The 16,546-nt window shown below is 41.4% G+C and overlaps 1 protein-coding gene and 2 pseudogenes across 2 annotated transcripts in view; 2 read left to right on the plus strand and 1 right to left on the minus strand.

The window, feature by feature from the left end:
* Positions 1-6,982, plus strand: part of LOC110260069 (RNA-binding protein 34 pseudogene) — a 38,546-nt pseudogene extending 31,564 nt beyond the window's left edge.
* LOC146404818 (uncharacterized) overlaps positions 1-16,546 on the plus strand; it is a 210,601-nt gene that overhangs the window by 151,147 nt on the left and 42,908 nt on the right. Inside the window, exons 3-4 of one of the 2 annotated variants that reach the window (XM_085019358.1) lie at positions 12,845-12,950; positions 15,016-16,472. In XM_085019358.1, the coding sequence (XP_084875484.1) occupies positions 12,845-12,935 (91 nt within the window). In that variant the 3' untranslated portion in view covers positions 12,936-12,950; positions 15,016-16,472. Of the gene's footprint in view, positions 1-12,844; positions 12,951-15,015; positions 16,473-16,546 lie in introns of those variants that run through there. The other variant, XM_085019356.1, reaches the window with a different exon arrangement.
* On the minus strand, positions 10,473-11,704 carry LOC100520300 (AMMECR1-like protein; annotated as a pseudogene).

Genomic DNA, 16,546 nt, shown 5'->3' on the forward strand with positions numbered 1-16,546 from the left:
TCTTGACTATTGTAAATAGTGCTGCTATGATCATAAAGGTGTATGTATCTTTTTGAATTAGAGTTTTCATATTTTCCAGTATATGCCCAGGAGTGAGATTCCTAGATTATATCATAATTCTATTTTCAGTTTTTGAAAGAAAACTTCATACTGTTCTTCATAGGGGCTGTACCAGTTTACATTCCCACCAACAGGAAGTTTCCATTTTCTCCACACCCTCTCCAGCATTTATTATTTGTAGACTTTTTGATGATGGCCATTCTGACTGGTGTGAGGTGATATCTCATTGTAGTTTTGGTTTGTATTTCTCTAATAATGAGTGATATTGAGCATCTTTTTATGAGCCTGTTGGCTATCTGTATGTCTTCTTTTTAATTCTCATCATTCTGGTGGGTAACTACTTTCATCATAAGTAATAAAAATTGAGTCATAATTAAGCTCATTATGACTTAATTTGCATTTTCCTGGTGACTAACAATATTAAGCATTTTTTTCAGAAGCAAGGTCCCAGGCATTTGGGGGCATTAGGACATTTGCACCTTCTCAGCAAGTAACCCCATGCCCAAGAGAGTGAAACATTTAATAACAACTAAAAACACAATGACCTATGGAATGAGAGACCACAAAAGAAAGAAAAACGCACTTTTCCTGCTTTTTAAATAAAAGTGCCTGTATTCATTTTGCACTGGGCCCCACAAATGAGCTTGGACCCCACCTTTACCCTGCTGAATCCAAATCTTCAGAGTAGGGTCTGGAATCCTCTGTTTCCATTGTCTCTAGGCTAGTTTAGCTCACGCTTTTTCTCTCCAATTTGGTCATCTATTTCCAGTGTTGCCCCCAAACCACTCTCTATAGCCGGAATGACCTCTCTAAAACAAAAACTGGATGTACTATTCCTTGTTTGCCATGTCTCCATTTTCCTGCGATATAAAGCCCAGACTCTTAACACCATTTACAGGGCCCTGCATGATTTGCCCCCTGCTCACTCTGCAGTCTCAACTCTCTTTGTTCTCAGTCTCCAATCACAGGAAATTATTCTCAGTTCCTCCAAAGTACACATTCTCTCAGTCTTCTCTAACTCTGCATGAGCTGCTCGCATTTTCCTGTCACTTTTCCTATGATCGCCCCACCTCCTTCTCAATGTGGTTAACTCCAGCTCATTATTCATGTCTCAGCTTTAAAGTCTCTTCTGTGGAAATCTTCCTAGACCCTCACTCCCTATTTGCCCCATCACACTTTCATGCTGCATTGTAATCGCCTTTTAGCTTATCTGCCTCCTTCATTACCTAATAAGCTGTATGAAGGCCCATATCCTTACCTTCTAGCAAAATGGCTGGCATGTAGTAGGGATTTATGTTTGTTGAATGACCAAGTGAATGTTGGAGCACTTCAAGTTCCTTAATCTTCTATATTTAAAAGATTTAGGGATGGGAGTTCCTGTCATGGCACAGTGGTTAACGAATCCAACTAGGAACCATGAGGTTGTGAGTTCAATCCCAGGCCTTGCTCAGTGAGTTAAGGATCCGGCATTGCCGTGAGCTGTGGTGTAGGTAGAAGACACGGCTCAGATCCTGCGTTGCTGTGGCTGTGGCGTAGGCCGGTAGCTACAGCTCCGATTCGACCCCTAGCCTGGGAACCTCCATATGCCATGGGGGCGGCCCAAAGAAATGGCAAAAAGACAAAAAAAAAAAAATTTAGGGATGGGGGTTTAGGAATGGGGAGGAGAAATGAGACTGAAGAAAAAGTGGGGCACAGATATGGAGGAGATCATTTTCCAGGCAAAAGTTTGATTTTGGTTCTATTAGTGAGAAGGAGACTAACAAATTTACTCCCTGAATTCACATTCCCTCAAGATGGTCAGCTGCTCTATCTCCCTACTCCACATCACCTCTATACTTTGGCTTATGCTGATCTCCTCTTTAAAAATCTGTTCCTTTTTACAATCACATCTCATCTGCTCTCTGAAGCTGTTGCTGACTCTCCAGACTCTTCTTTTTTCCTTGATTCTACAACATTCTGAGCCAACACGACACAATCTGTTACTTGATTGTGTTCTCTATTTTACTGCCTGCCATCACTTACTGTGTGTCACTTTGTCCTCTGAAAACCAGGATATATAGGGGAGAGTGACCATAAGCTAATAAAAGAGGAGGTTAACATTGCAAAGTTCATCCAAATGAATATTATCCTTCCAAATAATCCTCATTTGAAATAATTTTACAAGTCTTCTTTGGGCATGGTCTTCAGATCCATTTTATTAAATGTAAAATAAATAGATTTGTTCTTCATTATGACCCTGAGGTTTTGGCTCCAAATAATATTTAGTTTGTTCACCTGTCTTATTTTTCAGACTTGACTTCAAATGACTTTTTTTTTTTTTTTCTTGTCTTGTTAGGGCCACACTAGCGGCATATGGAAGTTCCCAGGCTAGGGGCCGAATTGAAGCCTACACCACAGCCACAGCAACACATGATCTGAGTCACATCTGTGACCTACATCACAGCTCACCGCAAGGCTGGATCCTTAACCCACTGAGTGAGGCCAGGATGGAACCCGTGTCCTCATGCTTACTAGTCAGGTTCATTACCGCTGATCCACAACAGGAACTCCCCCAAATGACTTTTATAAGTAGCTATAACAGCAATGCTCAATCAGAATAGCAGAGGCACTATGAGTGATATAGAATGAGGAGTTTATTTCACAGATTAGACTTTGCAAGTTGCAGGAGCTGGTGGAGATGCATGTTGCCTCTGCATCTGGAATGGGTCTGCAGAGCCAGAAGTTGGGAGTAAAGTTGACACGAAGAGCGGGAGATTGAGGACAAACAGGACTCCACATGGGTCTCTCACTGACATCATCACCGATGATGTGCATGACCCATGAAGACGCTTTGTCCCAGAGCTGCATCTGTGTCTGGGATCTGTCCCTGGAGTCAGAGAAGCTGGTGCAGGAAATGTAGCAACAGCTTCTTTGAGTGCTGCTGCTACACCAGGGCCCCAAAGGGAGTACCCTGGATCAACAACACTGTGTGCAAACTGCAGCGACACCTGGTATCCTACACCAACCTGCAAATTCTCTCATGACCAGCCCTAAGCCAGCAGTGTACATGGAAGAGTGTCCTGATGAATACAGTTCAAAAATGCATTGCTGCTGTGTAATACCAGCATAGTTATAAAACTCAAGCTTGACCACCAGGGGATGGCTTGCCACCATTGAAAGTAGTCAAAAGCAGATGCTAATATATGAGCTTCCAAAACTCACAAGTCCAGAATCTTTGGAATGATACCAAGAAGATCAGATTGACTTCTTTAAACAAGGACAGTGAACATTTGGATACGCAACTTTTTTTTCCTTTTTTTTTTTTGCTTTTTAGGGCCGCATCTGTGACATGTGAAGTTCCCGGGCTAGGGGTCGAATCTGAGCTACAACTGCCAGCCTATGCCACAGCCATAGCAACCCAGGATCCGAGACGCATCTCAAACCTACACCACAGCTCACGGCAATGCCAGATCATCAACCCACTGAGCAAGGACAGGAATGGAACCTGCATCCTCATGGATACTAGTCAGATTCATTTCCACTGCACCACAATGGGAACTCCCATGGATATATAACATGTACTCTTTATGGGGGGAAAACAAATCGTATTTTTTTATAGCCATTCCTTCCATTTCCATCATTTTCCCCTCTGGTTCTTAAGTTTACAGATCTTTTTCTTGATGTTGTTGCTGTTGTTATATTTTGGCTCAAGAGTATTATGGTTCATTCATAAGTTGTTCAAAAATATACAGAAGAATGGGTAAATCCTGGGAAAGTATCCCAGAGCAGGCTAATTAAAACCTTCTCCTTTTCCAGGGTGGATATTCTCGCTACTTTCTCTTATCAGTGATATGCTCTCTAACTCTAAAGTTTAGAGTCCATTTTTTCTTTGGGATTGTGGTCCTCTGACTTCTTACCACTTGCATCACATCTGTGCTAGTCCTCTCTTGTTCTATGGCCCATGTCATCTTCTGTAATTTAACCACTTCTAAAAGTTTTCTCCTTTAACTTCGACAATGTGAAATAGATGATCCTATTCCTGTCACCCTAGGCAAATCCAGAAGCCATCAAAAATGGTCTATGGGTATAAAAAATCTAAATAACAAGTGGCTTGACTAATGAAACTTGTTTCTGTCAGCCTGATCTCAGTTTCTTTTTTTTTTTCTTATTTCTTTTTTTTTTAATTTATTTATTTATTTCACATGGTTCCTCATTGAATCATTTCATGCTTTTTAATCTTTCTGGTCATGCCTGTGGCATGTGGAAGTTTCTTGGACCAGGGAATGAACCTGTACCACAGCAGTGATGCAAACTATTGCAGTGACAATGCTGAATTCTTAATTGGCTGAGCCACATCCTTAATTGGCTGAGCCTTTTTCTTATTTCTTAAACAAAGCCCAGAGGCCTTTGATCCCTAATATATCCATGTCCTTTTTTTTTTTCTTTTCTGTCTTTTTGCCATTTATTGGGCTGCTCTTGCGGCATATGGAGGTTCCCAGGCTAGGGGTCGATTTGGAGCTGTAGCCACCGGCATACACCAGAGCCACAGCAATGCTGGATTCGAGCTGTATCTATGACCTAACCGACAGCTCACGGCAACGCCGGATCCTTAACCCACTGAGCAAGGGCAGGGATTGAACTCACAACCTCATGGTTCCTAGTCGGATTTGTTAACCACTGAGCCACAATGGGAACTCCTGTATCCACGTCCTTGACCATTGCTGTGACCCAAGTTCAATCCCTTGACTGAGAACTGAGATCCCACATCGAGCCTCTGCACACCAGGGCCAGAAAGAAAGAAACAAAGAAACAAAGAGAGGAAGGAAGGAAGGAAGGAAGGAAGGAAGGAAGAAGGGAAGAGAGGAAGGAAGGAAGGAAGGAAGAAGGGAAGAGAGGAAGGAAGGAAAGAAAAAATACACAAACACACAATGTATTCTCCTATTTTGGGGTGAATACAGTTCAGTAGCATTAAGTACATTTACAATGGTGTGCAACCAACAATCTCTAGAACTCTTCATCTTGTAAAACTGAAACTCTATAGCCATTAAACAACTCTTTTTTCCCTCCTTCCAGCCCCATGGCAACCACCATTCTACTTTCTGTCTCTATGAATTTGATGACTCTATGTACCTCATGTAAATGGAATCCTATAGTATCTGTCTTTCTGTGACTTACATTTCACTCAGTATAATGTCCTCAAGGTTTACACATGCTGTAGCCTGTGTTGGAATTTCCTTAATTTTCTGTAACAGTACTGGATACTGAATAATACTCCATTGCATGTATATACAATATTTTATTTACCCATTCATCCATCAGTGGATACTTGGGTTGCTGCCACCTTTTTGCTATTGTGAATAATACTGCAATGAACATGGGTATAAAAATATCTCTTTGAGACCCAGCTTTCAATTTGGGAGAGTATATACCTAAAAGTGTAACTATTGGATCATATGGTAATTTTATTTTTATTTTCTTGAGGCACTTCCATACTGCTCTCTATAGCAGCTGCACTATTTTACATTCTCACCAATAATACACAAGAGGTTCCAATTTCTCCACATCCTCACCAACACTTGTTATTTTCTGTCTTTTTTTTTTAATTTAAATAGTAATCATCCTAATGGGTGTGAATTTATATCTCATTATGGTTTTGATGTTCATTTCCTTAATAATAATGTTGAACATTTTCTCATGTGCTTGCTATCCATTTGTATATCGTCCTTAGAGAAATGTCAGTAGCTCAATTCTTTTTATTACTGAACAATATTCCACTGCATTGATGTACTACATGCAGTTTATTTCCCATTATGATTTATTCTCTAGGAAACTTTTGTTAAAGAGATCAATGTTTTGCACTTAAAAGTTATATAGCCAGTAGGCAACTAAATGTAATATAAAGAACTGGTCTGAAGTCTTTGCACTGAAGGCCTACAAAGTCTCTTGCTTCAGGGGAATAAGATGAAAATAAACAAAAAGAACATATAGCTCCCTAGGTGCCAGAATCTCAATAGAAAATAACATCAACAGTTAGTAAAATTGCAGGTATTAACGTATCATGGAAAACTGATCAACATGTTAAAATTAACACCCAGGACTTTTGTATAGATGATTTTTATTATAAACAAAAAAAAATACATAATGTCTTGGAGTTCCCCTTATGGCTCAGTGGAAACAAATCTGACTAGCATCCATGAGGACACAGGATTGATCCCTGGCCTTGCTCAGTGGCCTTGCAGACACGGCTGTGGTGTAGGTTGCAGACACGGCTCAGATCTGGCATTGCTGGGGTGTGGTGTAGGCCAGCAGCTGTAGCTCCTGTTAGACCCCTAGCCTGGGAACTTCCTTCCATATGCCATGGGTACAGTTCTAAAAAGAAAAAAAAAAATGTAATGTCTCAGCTACAAACTTTTCGTGTTGAAAGGATCTCTAATCTGAGTTGGTTTCATAATATGAAGCAGAGACATTTAAGAAATTCATGGTGGAAACAATCCAACACCAAAACACTCTAGTGATCAAAGACATTCTCTTTTAATTTAAAACAAGGACAATTTTGAAATTACAGTGAGAATGTCCTAGCTGTGGCTAGGCAAGACAAGCCAATTTTGCCGACCAAAAGGCACTCACAGCCGGGAATGAAACACTCCAAACTCCAGCCAAGGTGGGCTGGTTCCTTGAAAACAGTGGTTACCTGCTATTCAGCTCGAGCAGCCCAAGGACAAAGGAAACATCAAGCAGAAAACATTCCCTTCTCTTTAAGCCTACCACTCACACCACCCTCATCACTGCTTTGGTCAAGCACGAGGAAGACCATTCAGTTCCAGTTCAGCGCTGTCGTCTCCCTGTGCAAAGCTGCCACATGGATGATGCACACTTAGTATTTTTTCCTGACAGCCATCTTCATGAGGTGCTCATAACTGTACACTTCCAGAACACTCCCTGACTAGGCTCCATTCAAGACAGACACTGACAGTGCCATTTCTCATGAGGTCACATAGCTTTCCTTAGTTGACTCCTAAGTCCCCTTGTCAAGGCAAGAAGAATCTCCATTGCTGGACTTGGATAGGATCATGAGGGAATGTGCAGGGAGTAAAGCTTCTTTTCTCTAAGTCACTGAGCCCACTTCAATGTGGTACTGGGCTTAATGAGCCCAATTCTTTTTTTTTTTTTTTTTTTTTTGTCTTTTTGCCATTTCTTGGGCCGCTCCCACAGCATATGGAGGTTCCCAGGCTAGGGGTCTAATCAGAGCTGTAGCCGCCAGCCTATGCCAGAGCCACAGCAACGCAGGATCCGAGCCGCATCTGTGACCTACACCTCAGCTCACAGCAACGCCGGATCGTTAACCCACTGAGCAAGGCCAGGGATCAAACCTGCAACCTCATGTTCCTAGTCGGATTCGTTAACCACTGAGCCACCACGGGAACTCCAATGAGCCCAATTCTTGTGCACCAATTTTTTCCCCCCATTTCCTGGGTTTTTTAATTTTCTGCTCATTTCTCTAAATGGCAGGTATCTTACCCCATTCTCAATAAAATAAAAAACATACAATACATTGGAGAGGACAAATAGGACAACAATTCTACTAGAAAAATAGGCTTGAAAGAGCATGGCTCTGTAAATGTTCAGCCTCATTGAGTGTGCTGAAGGGTGAAAATTTAACACCAATTTTTTTTTCAAAATTAAAAAAAATTTACTGGAGTATAGTTGATTTATAACATTGTATTAATTTCAGTTGTACCACAAAGTGAATCAGTTATACATATTATATATATCCAGTCTCTTTTCCCATGTAGGTTATTACAATCTATTGAGTGGATTTTCCTGTGCTATACAGTAGGTTCTTTTTTATTATTATTATAATTGATTTACAATGTTCTGTCAATTTCTGCTGTATAGCAAAGTGAACCAGTCATACATACTACATATATATATGTATATGTATATATATATATATATATATATATATATATTCATTCTTTTTCTCACATTATCCTCCATCATGTTCCATCACAAGTAACTATATATATTTCCCTGTGCCATACAACAGGATCTCATTGCTTATCCACTCCAAATGCAATATTTTGCATCTACTAACCTCAAATTCCCAGTCCATCCCACTCCCTTCCCCTCCCATTTGGCAACCACAAGTCTTTTCTCCAAGTCCATGAGTTTGTTTCTCTTCATAGATAGGTTCATTTGTGCCATATATTAGGTTCCAGATATGTGATATTATATGGTATTTGTTTTTCTCTTTCTGACTTAATTCACTTAGTATGAGAATCTTTAATTCCACCCCTGTTGCTGCAAATAGCACTATTTTGTTCTTTTTTATGGCTGGGTAGTGTTCCATTGTGTATATATACAACACATCTTCTTAATCCATTCATCTGTCAATGGATATTTATGCTTGTTTCTGTATCTTGGCTATTGTGAATAGTGCTGTCATGAACATATGGGTTCAGGTATCTTTTTCAATGAAGGGTTTGTCTGGATATATGTCCAGGAGTGGGATTGCTGGATCATATGGTAGTTCTATATTTAGTTTTCTGAGATACCTCCATGCTGTTTTTCCATAGTGGTTTTAAACTTTAAAAATTGAACATAACTTTTAACATAGGAGACTCAAACAGTAACTAGTTGCAGCCCTATGTATCAATACTGCTGTAAAAATTGGAGATAGACGGTTTAGTCCACAGCTGACCACCCTGACATCAACCCATGGCACCTAAGAGTAACCGTCATCACACTCGTTTGTAACAAGACATTTATTATTCTCAGCAGCAAAAAATAGTGGAACGATTCCTTCATCTTCGGAAGCCATTTCCATTAATGCTGCAAGGGGAAAATGGCAGGATGGGAGAGCTCATCACAGCAGTGAGACAGTGAAGCTTGGCCTGCACATCCAGACATCAGACCATGTTTTTCTTGCCCATTCCACATCATCACCATCAGCAGAGGATGGTGCCAAGCACACCTGCTCACCCTTATCCATCTCTTCCAGAAGCAAGACAGCTATATGTAGAATTGCATGTGTGTCATTCTTTAGATTGTGTCCTTGCTCCCCCTACCCCATTCCTGGAAGAAGAAGGTTCAAAAGATCTTTTGACTTGAACATTAGCCCATTTCAGAAATGATCATTGTACAACTATAAATATAATAAATTCATTGAGTAATAAAACATTTTAAAAAGCCATGCCACTAACATACAAACCTTAAAAATAAATTAAATCAAAGCATAGTGTTCACTGGGTTAACACCTAATCTACTTTAAGAATTCTCTAAGCGTGTTGCTGAAAACTAGTGCCACCATAGCATAAAGAATAGGCAAGAGAGAGGAGAAACTTCTTGACAGCTATTTGGAATCAGCAAAAATGGGAAAGGGAAATATGCCACATGAAAATATGAATGACCTAGAATAAAATGAGCTATTTGGAACTCTGCCAAGGTAGGGTGAAGATTCTCAGCATGTTAGGCAATATAAAGATTCACCTTGTTTAATTACACAACTTTGTTCTAAAGTCCCATAAAGGACTGAAACATCAACAGTTTTCCCACTTCTACAGGCAAACTAGAAATAGGAATGCCTCTGCTTAAAAGTTCCTCAGGATGTTTGCTTGAAAAGAAAAATAGCTTGGAGATCCTGGATTCTCTCCTGATACCTGTCCTTCTAGGGCCCAACCTGAGTGTTCGTTTGAACATCTCTGCCCTCTGAGAGACTAGATCCAGCTATAGGCACTGCTACCAGTAGCAGAGTGAGGTAACTGCTTGGTAGGAAGAGGTCTCCCCTTCAATACTGCCCTCAGAGATATCTTGAGCACCTCCTGTGGGTATCCCAATCTATTCCTCAGCAGGCTACGTAATAGAGCTCTGTTCAACACTAGGAAACCCAGTGCAATAAAAGTGTTAGAAAACCCAGCTGATAGTGGGATGAAAATTAAACCTTCGAGGCTAGCTGAGCAATGAGATCTGCAATGCCATCTAAAGGACTTCCAGACTGCCAGGGGAATACACCTGCTTGATCTGGGGAGGCTGCAGGGGTGTGTATGGAATAAGCCTTCAGAGATCATCAGTTCCAGCTTCCACTCTGTGACAAACACAGAGAACAGATCATCAGCAGCACCTGCACATCAAGGTCTTCTGAATCAATATAGAATTCTCACTAGTCATGGAGGAGGCCAAATCCAACAGAATCCCATATTGAGGAAAGGCTGAAATTAGGCTTGGGCTCCTCAAGTTCTGTTTCATTCAGTATAACCCCCTTCAGTCAGCTGGAGGATGACCTAGCAACAGAAGCTAACGTCCTAAAATAGTGTAATAATAGAAGGAACTGGACCAGGAAGAGGAGGCATCTGCTCCAGTAATATCATAGCCATTGGTGGCCCCAGGGAGGGGTGGGGGGTTGGGAGGGATGGGACAGGTCATGCAGCTGTGTGTCAGGAATAATGTTTGTAGAGGGGCAGGGCATGAAGCGTGCCCTTCTGGGAACAGCGTTGTCAAGAAGAAATATATTCTACATAATTGTCTCCTCCTCACTTTGGTACCTGGTGAGTTTGATGGTTTTTCTGAATTCACTGGTAGTTGGAGTTTTATTTTTATTTATTTATTTTTTGTTTTGTCTTTTTAGGGCCACACCTGCAGCATATGGAGGTTCCCCAGTCTAGAGGAGGCTAATCGGAGCTATAGCTGCCAGCCTACACCACAGCCACAGCAATGCTAGATTTGAGCCACGTCTTTGACCTACACCACAGTTCATGGCAACGCTGGATCCTTAACCCACTGAGTGAGGCCAGAGATCAAACCCACAACCTCATGGTTCCTAGTTGGATTCGTTTCCACTGCACCATGACAGGAACTCGGGTAACTGGACTCTTAAAGTCACCATCCTGAGCAAGGAGTCTATTGTCTGGTTCTGATCCTAGTCTTGTTCCTTTGCAACCTCACAGTAAATATGTGGCTGTACCTTTTTCATTGATGAATTCAATTTGAATCCCATGGACCCCTACCTTAGAGTCCAGGCAATCACGGACATCTTCAAAGTTAGTAATGTAAGGAGGGAGACAGAGCAGAAAAGTTTAGGCAGCTCCTCTCAGATTGGGGGGTGGAGGGAAATCGGCTGTCCTTAAGTGCACTAGCTAGTGTGTATTCCCTGAGTCCTGAATGAAGATTCATGGCTGAGCAGTTCCCAAATGCAGCCACAAAGCCACTTGTCCCGCCCTCTCTTCCATATCACAAAGAGCAGATAGGGGTCAATGGTAAATGTAGGCAGTCATGGCCATGGGAAGCCAAGAAGTGACAGTAGAGGACATCAAAGCAGTAGCAGCACAGGTCTGTATTCATCAGCAGGTTCTCGGTGATTTTGGCAATTCCACTGGGCAGAGAGAGGGCTCAGCACTCCTAATGTGGAATGCGTTCGTGTGATGTGAGAGTTTCCAGGTTCCAGAGATAGGTCTGACTTATTTTCCCGACCATTGCCTCCACCCACATGCTGGTGGTTTTGAAGAGGTCCTGAATTGGAGCTGGAGACAGTTCTGGGCTGCTTCTCATGACTGAGAGTTCCACATCCAATTAACTTAGATTTCTTGACCCGGAAACAGCCTGCTGCCAGCTTGGGAGCAACACATCTTTTTCCCATCCTGATTCAGTGCTTCAGGTCTGTATTGCTACAGAATCCTTTTCTTCTAGCCCAGAGGCAGCAGGAGAAACCTGGACCTCTCACACCCTGCTGGCTTCTCCTGCTTTATGCGTGTGGCTGACTGGTGGGCAGGAGGCAGGCACAGACTGGCATGGTGTGGACTAGGCGGGGCCCAAAAGGCCAGTGAAGGGCTATTGGAGGAGGAAGCAGCAGGCAAAGGCGCAGCCATACTGCAGTGGCGGCAGGGAAGAACTGCTAAGGTATTCCCCTTGGTGAAGCGGGAGGGCTGAGCCAAGCGGGCACCCAAGGCAGTGAGTTAATGGAAGGAGAATGTAGGGTACATACTGTTTATTTATCCAGTTATATATTAAAGGACATCTTGATTGCTTTCAAATTTTTGCAGTTATGAATAATTGCATAACAATTGTGTGCAAGTTTTTCCATGGACATAAGTTCTCAACTCATTTGAGTAAATTTCAAGGATCATGATTGCCGGATCATATGGTGAGAGTATAATTAGTTTTGTAAGAAACTGCCAAACTGTTTTCCAAAATTGCTGTACCATTTTACATTCCTACCAGCAATGAATGATAATTCCTGTGGTTCCACAGTCTTGTCAGCATTTGATATTGTCAAAGAATGGAAGAGTGAGTAGATAATAGATGAGATTATACTTCCCCAAGCCACCTTCTGCAGCTCCCACTGCTGTACTGAAATGTGTTTCAATGTCTCTCTTCAGGACAGTGACTACTTATTCATTTTCATATAGTTAGAAGTACAGGGTCTTGCACAGAGAAGATGCTAAATGTGGAATAAATAAATAGCCACCAAATGATATTACCACTTTCTGGAGAAATCTCTGTGGCAGTGATCCTCAACCTCGTCTGCACATTGGAACCACTGGGGAAACCATAAAAATGCAGAAGGCTGGATCTCACTCTCAGAATTTCTAATGTGGATGTTCCTGGGTAGGGCCTGGACATTATGATTTTTAAAATACTGCCAAGTGATGGTAATACACATATCCCCTGATTTTCGACAGTTCCCTCTACATCATTTTGCTTTTAGTACCTACGTTAGTACCTGTTTTTTTCTAACAAAAATTCAGGGAAGATTTTTGCTTTTACAGAAAATAGTAAAAAACTAAAATAACATTTACTGTTTGTTTTGCAGGAAGCAATTAAAGAGACAGAGCACATCCCTGAGCACTGTCAAGGCTCCTCCCAGGAATCACATTCGGCATCTCAACAGCAAGCTGCTGTAGCTTTGAACTGTGTCTGTGAGTACCTGTGCTTTATCTTGATTCATTTTGTGCATGCATGAGCAAGATGTGTCCTAAGGTAACTGCTTCTTCAATTTACACCATCTTGGCTTTGAAAGGTTTCATAGAAACATTCTACTTCCCCAAAGCAGAGGAAACCTATATACAGCCCAGACTAAGGACCACTTGAGGGATCACCAGAATCACCTGGAGAGCTTGTTAAACCACGGATTGCTGGGCTCTACCCGCAGAGTGTCTGATTCAGTAGGTTTAGGGCCCAAGAATTCGAATTTTTAACCAGCTCCCAGGTAATATTGATGTGCTGGCCCAGAATAGAATAGAACAAACTAAAAAAGGGATATCTCATTCAGCTATGAACAACCCAATCTTCCTTCTTTTTTATCTTCATAATTGGACCCAGGGATGGACTTAGGAGTAAATATAACACTAGTAGATATTTTAATATATACTCCCCTATGCCCCCAAAAAGAATTTGAGGTGTTAATATGATTTAAATAGAAATCAAAAAAGTTCTCTGGTAATTACTAATTCACTATTTTGGTTATTAAAACTCATCAAGGCCTTTATTACAAATAATGCAAATTTTCTTCTTGAGGAAAAAGAGCCCTGAGCTTGGTGGGGGAAAGGAAGTAGTGGAGGCAGAGTAGGATGGGGGCATGCAATGTTACTGACTTAATAGTCACTGAGAACTGCCTGGGTTTTGACCTCAAGTTGTCTCTTGAAACTTGACAGTCCAGGAATCCTGTCTTCAGTCACTGGATGTTCTGGTCCTTATCTCCACCTGTCGCCACACCTGCGCTATCATACTCTCAACACCCACCCCCCTGCCAAACTGAGATTGTACTACAATCTCTTTTTTTTTTCTCCTGTTCAAGTTCCTCTGTGAGCAACACTTTGCCTTTCTGGGTCTCAGCTGTGTCATCTCTAAAGTGGGGAAAGGAGTATGGGGCAACAGCACAACAGGGCCAACTTGGATATTCGGTGACTTGATTTTCATGGCTTTGGGGCAAAAAGGCTGGCAAACCTCAGTTCTTCTCTGGGGCCCCAAGCCTTGGAAAGGGACTAAAGGAAAGTTAGTTGGCTCCTCCTCATTTGCCTTATGATGTCAGTCCAGAGAAAAGAAACCTGGACTGAGATTAGGAGTCCTAGGTATCAACTGAAAAACAAACAAACAAATAAAACAAAACAAAAACAAACCCCAAAACACACACAACTTAAATGTTAAGTTTTATTCTGGGGCCTTACTAAGGACTATGGCCTGGTAGACTGCCTCTCAGATATCTCTGAGGAACTGTTGCAAAAGGTAAAGGAGGAGCCAAAACATATATGAGTTTTCCTGACAACAACAAAAAACCCATGTAGTTAAACATCAAAAGACTGTTAGTTACAAAAAAGCAGACATCTCAAGGTAATGATTTCAGTGCTTTTCTATGCATGGGAAGATGCAATAGTCTGGGCTTATTGAAACTATTCTTTTGATAAGCATTTAACTAGGGCCAGTATCTTGTTTTTCTTCATCCTAAATTCCCCTCAGAAGACAAGGTAGGGCAGCTGCATCAGCTGATGGCTTCATGCCAGGCAACATTCATTGTCCATATGGGTGTGGTCCCAGTTCTATGAGATTTGGGGCAGTCATTTCACCTGTTATGGGCCTTGTTTGTTCCCTCATTTGTTAATCAGAGTTATCTACTGCATGTGGCTGTTTGCAGGATCAAATGGGAGAATGGAAGTGAAAACACATGGTATTCATCGAAATACTTGTACTATATTAAGTCCCAGCAGCCCATCCTACTTCCAAAATATTATAACTGAGAAGGGACACCATGGTGCTTGTATCTCCACCCCATTATATAAATGTCATCAAACACTGTAAGATATACCCAGATAAACCAAACTATATTTGTGCTCATAAAGGAAGGTATTGCAGAAGCTCAGTTGGAAATTCAATCCAAGTTGATTCCAAAAACCCTTTTTTATACCGAATTTTGCATCCATGATTCCCCTACACTCATATACATTCCATCTTACAGCCTGGTCCCTGGGTCACATTCTTTTTCTCTAGCTCATATTCCCTAAACTCAAAAAAATAGATCCTTGCTGGGCCTTGACTGTCAAAAGGAAGAGAGAAGATTCCCAATGGCTTCAAAGGGACAATGCATAGCCAGCCCCTGAACAGAACCTGGACCTTCTAAAGGAGAAATCTCACTGTAAACTGTGCTGTTCTATGAGCAGTGGCCAAACCGGAATTGAGGAACTCTCCTCCCTTCATTGAACATTTAGAAATGTATTGTAGGTTGTTTTGTTTGTTTTACAGTAAGCATGTATGACTTTAGTAAGTAGAGGACCCAAGAATCTTGTTTTTAAACTATAAAAATACACTATATTATTGGTAGAACATCAGTCAAAATTGTTACTGTATTCTATTTTTGCTGGCTGGTTTTTTTTTTTCAAGTTTACATATATAATGGGGACAGCATACTAAACCAATGTATTTTCATCCTCTGTAACTCATACTTCCTAGTATTCCTGAGGCTTGCATTCATCCCAGACCAGTTTCTTCCATAGTGTAGAGAAGATACCCCTTTAGCTGTGATCCATGAGGCCTGGTGTCCCCCAGGATAGGAGGCTATAGGGAAGATTGTTCATCCTAAAGAAGCGTAAGTGTGGGAAAGGAGAGACAGTGGATCCAGAGGGATATAGAGGTGGTCAGATGCCAATGCCATGGTTCTAGGGCCTCCTTGCTGGCTGAACCTCAAGGTGAGGAGATTGTAGAAACATTTGGTTGGGCACTGGGCATCCCAAGTTAATTGGATTTGGTGACTCCATTTCCAGGACAGGATCTGGAAAGTCCACAAACCTCTGGGAGCCCAGCCTTTAGCTTCTCTATATCTAGCCTGAGAAGAATGATGGTGTGGTCTCAGAAGGCAGGAGAGCAGAGGCAGTTCTCTATAGCCTGCATGTGGCATGCAGAGTATCTAGGAGCTCCCAAGTGCCTTAGTAAGTTAATGGAATAGCCGCTCTAGAGTCAGGATGGAAAAGCATCAGGATGTAGCCCTTTTTTTAAATCAGAAGGATGTATGAGAATTCAGACTCCAGGTATGTGTGCCAGTGAGAGACAAAAGATTGCATGAGGCTACTCCAAGGGCCATGCTAGGAAGCTGGATACTTGTGGATCTGAGTCTTCTTCTCTCCTGGTGCCATGAAGTTATAAAGCTACCACTTACCCTAAACATCATCTTAAAAAGAAGTGGAGAGGAAATGGAGAGAAATGAGCATTTTTGTAAACTCTGAATCATTCAAAAGAGATTATTTAAATGGCATAAATGGATACCAGTGATTTGAAAATTTAAATATTGTTTCTTTCTTTCACTACTTATGTGTTGCGAGTTTGAGGGGAAAATTAGATCAGTTATGGAAAAATAAATATGTTTTATTTCCTTTGTACAACTAAGTAGTACAGTGTGTAAAAGTCCAACACTGCTCAGCATGTGTGCTATTAATTGGATGACATCAATTGTTTGCCCCTTGTTTTTGTGTGCTTTCTTCATTTATACAATATTCAGTCCTAGAATCCTTGAAAAACAATCAACACA

The sequence above is a fragment of the Sus scrofa genome, chromosome 3 (assembly GCF_054392235.1).
Source record: "Sus scrofa isolate SSC_HxYL_T2T_F1_AM1 chromosome 3, Sscrofa_HxYL_maternal_Yorkshire_Landrace_v2.0, whole genome shotgun sequence".
In the NCBI taxonomy this organism is placed as follows: Eukaryota; Metazoa; Chordata; class Mammalia; order Artiodactyla; family Suidae; genus Sus; species Sus scrofa.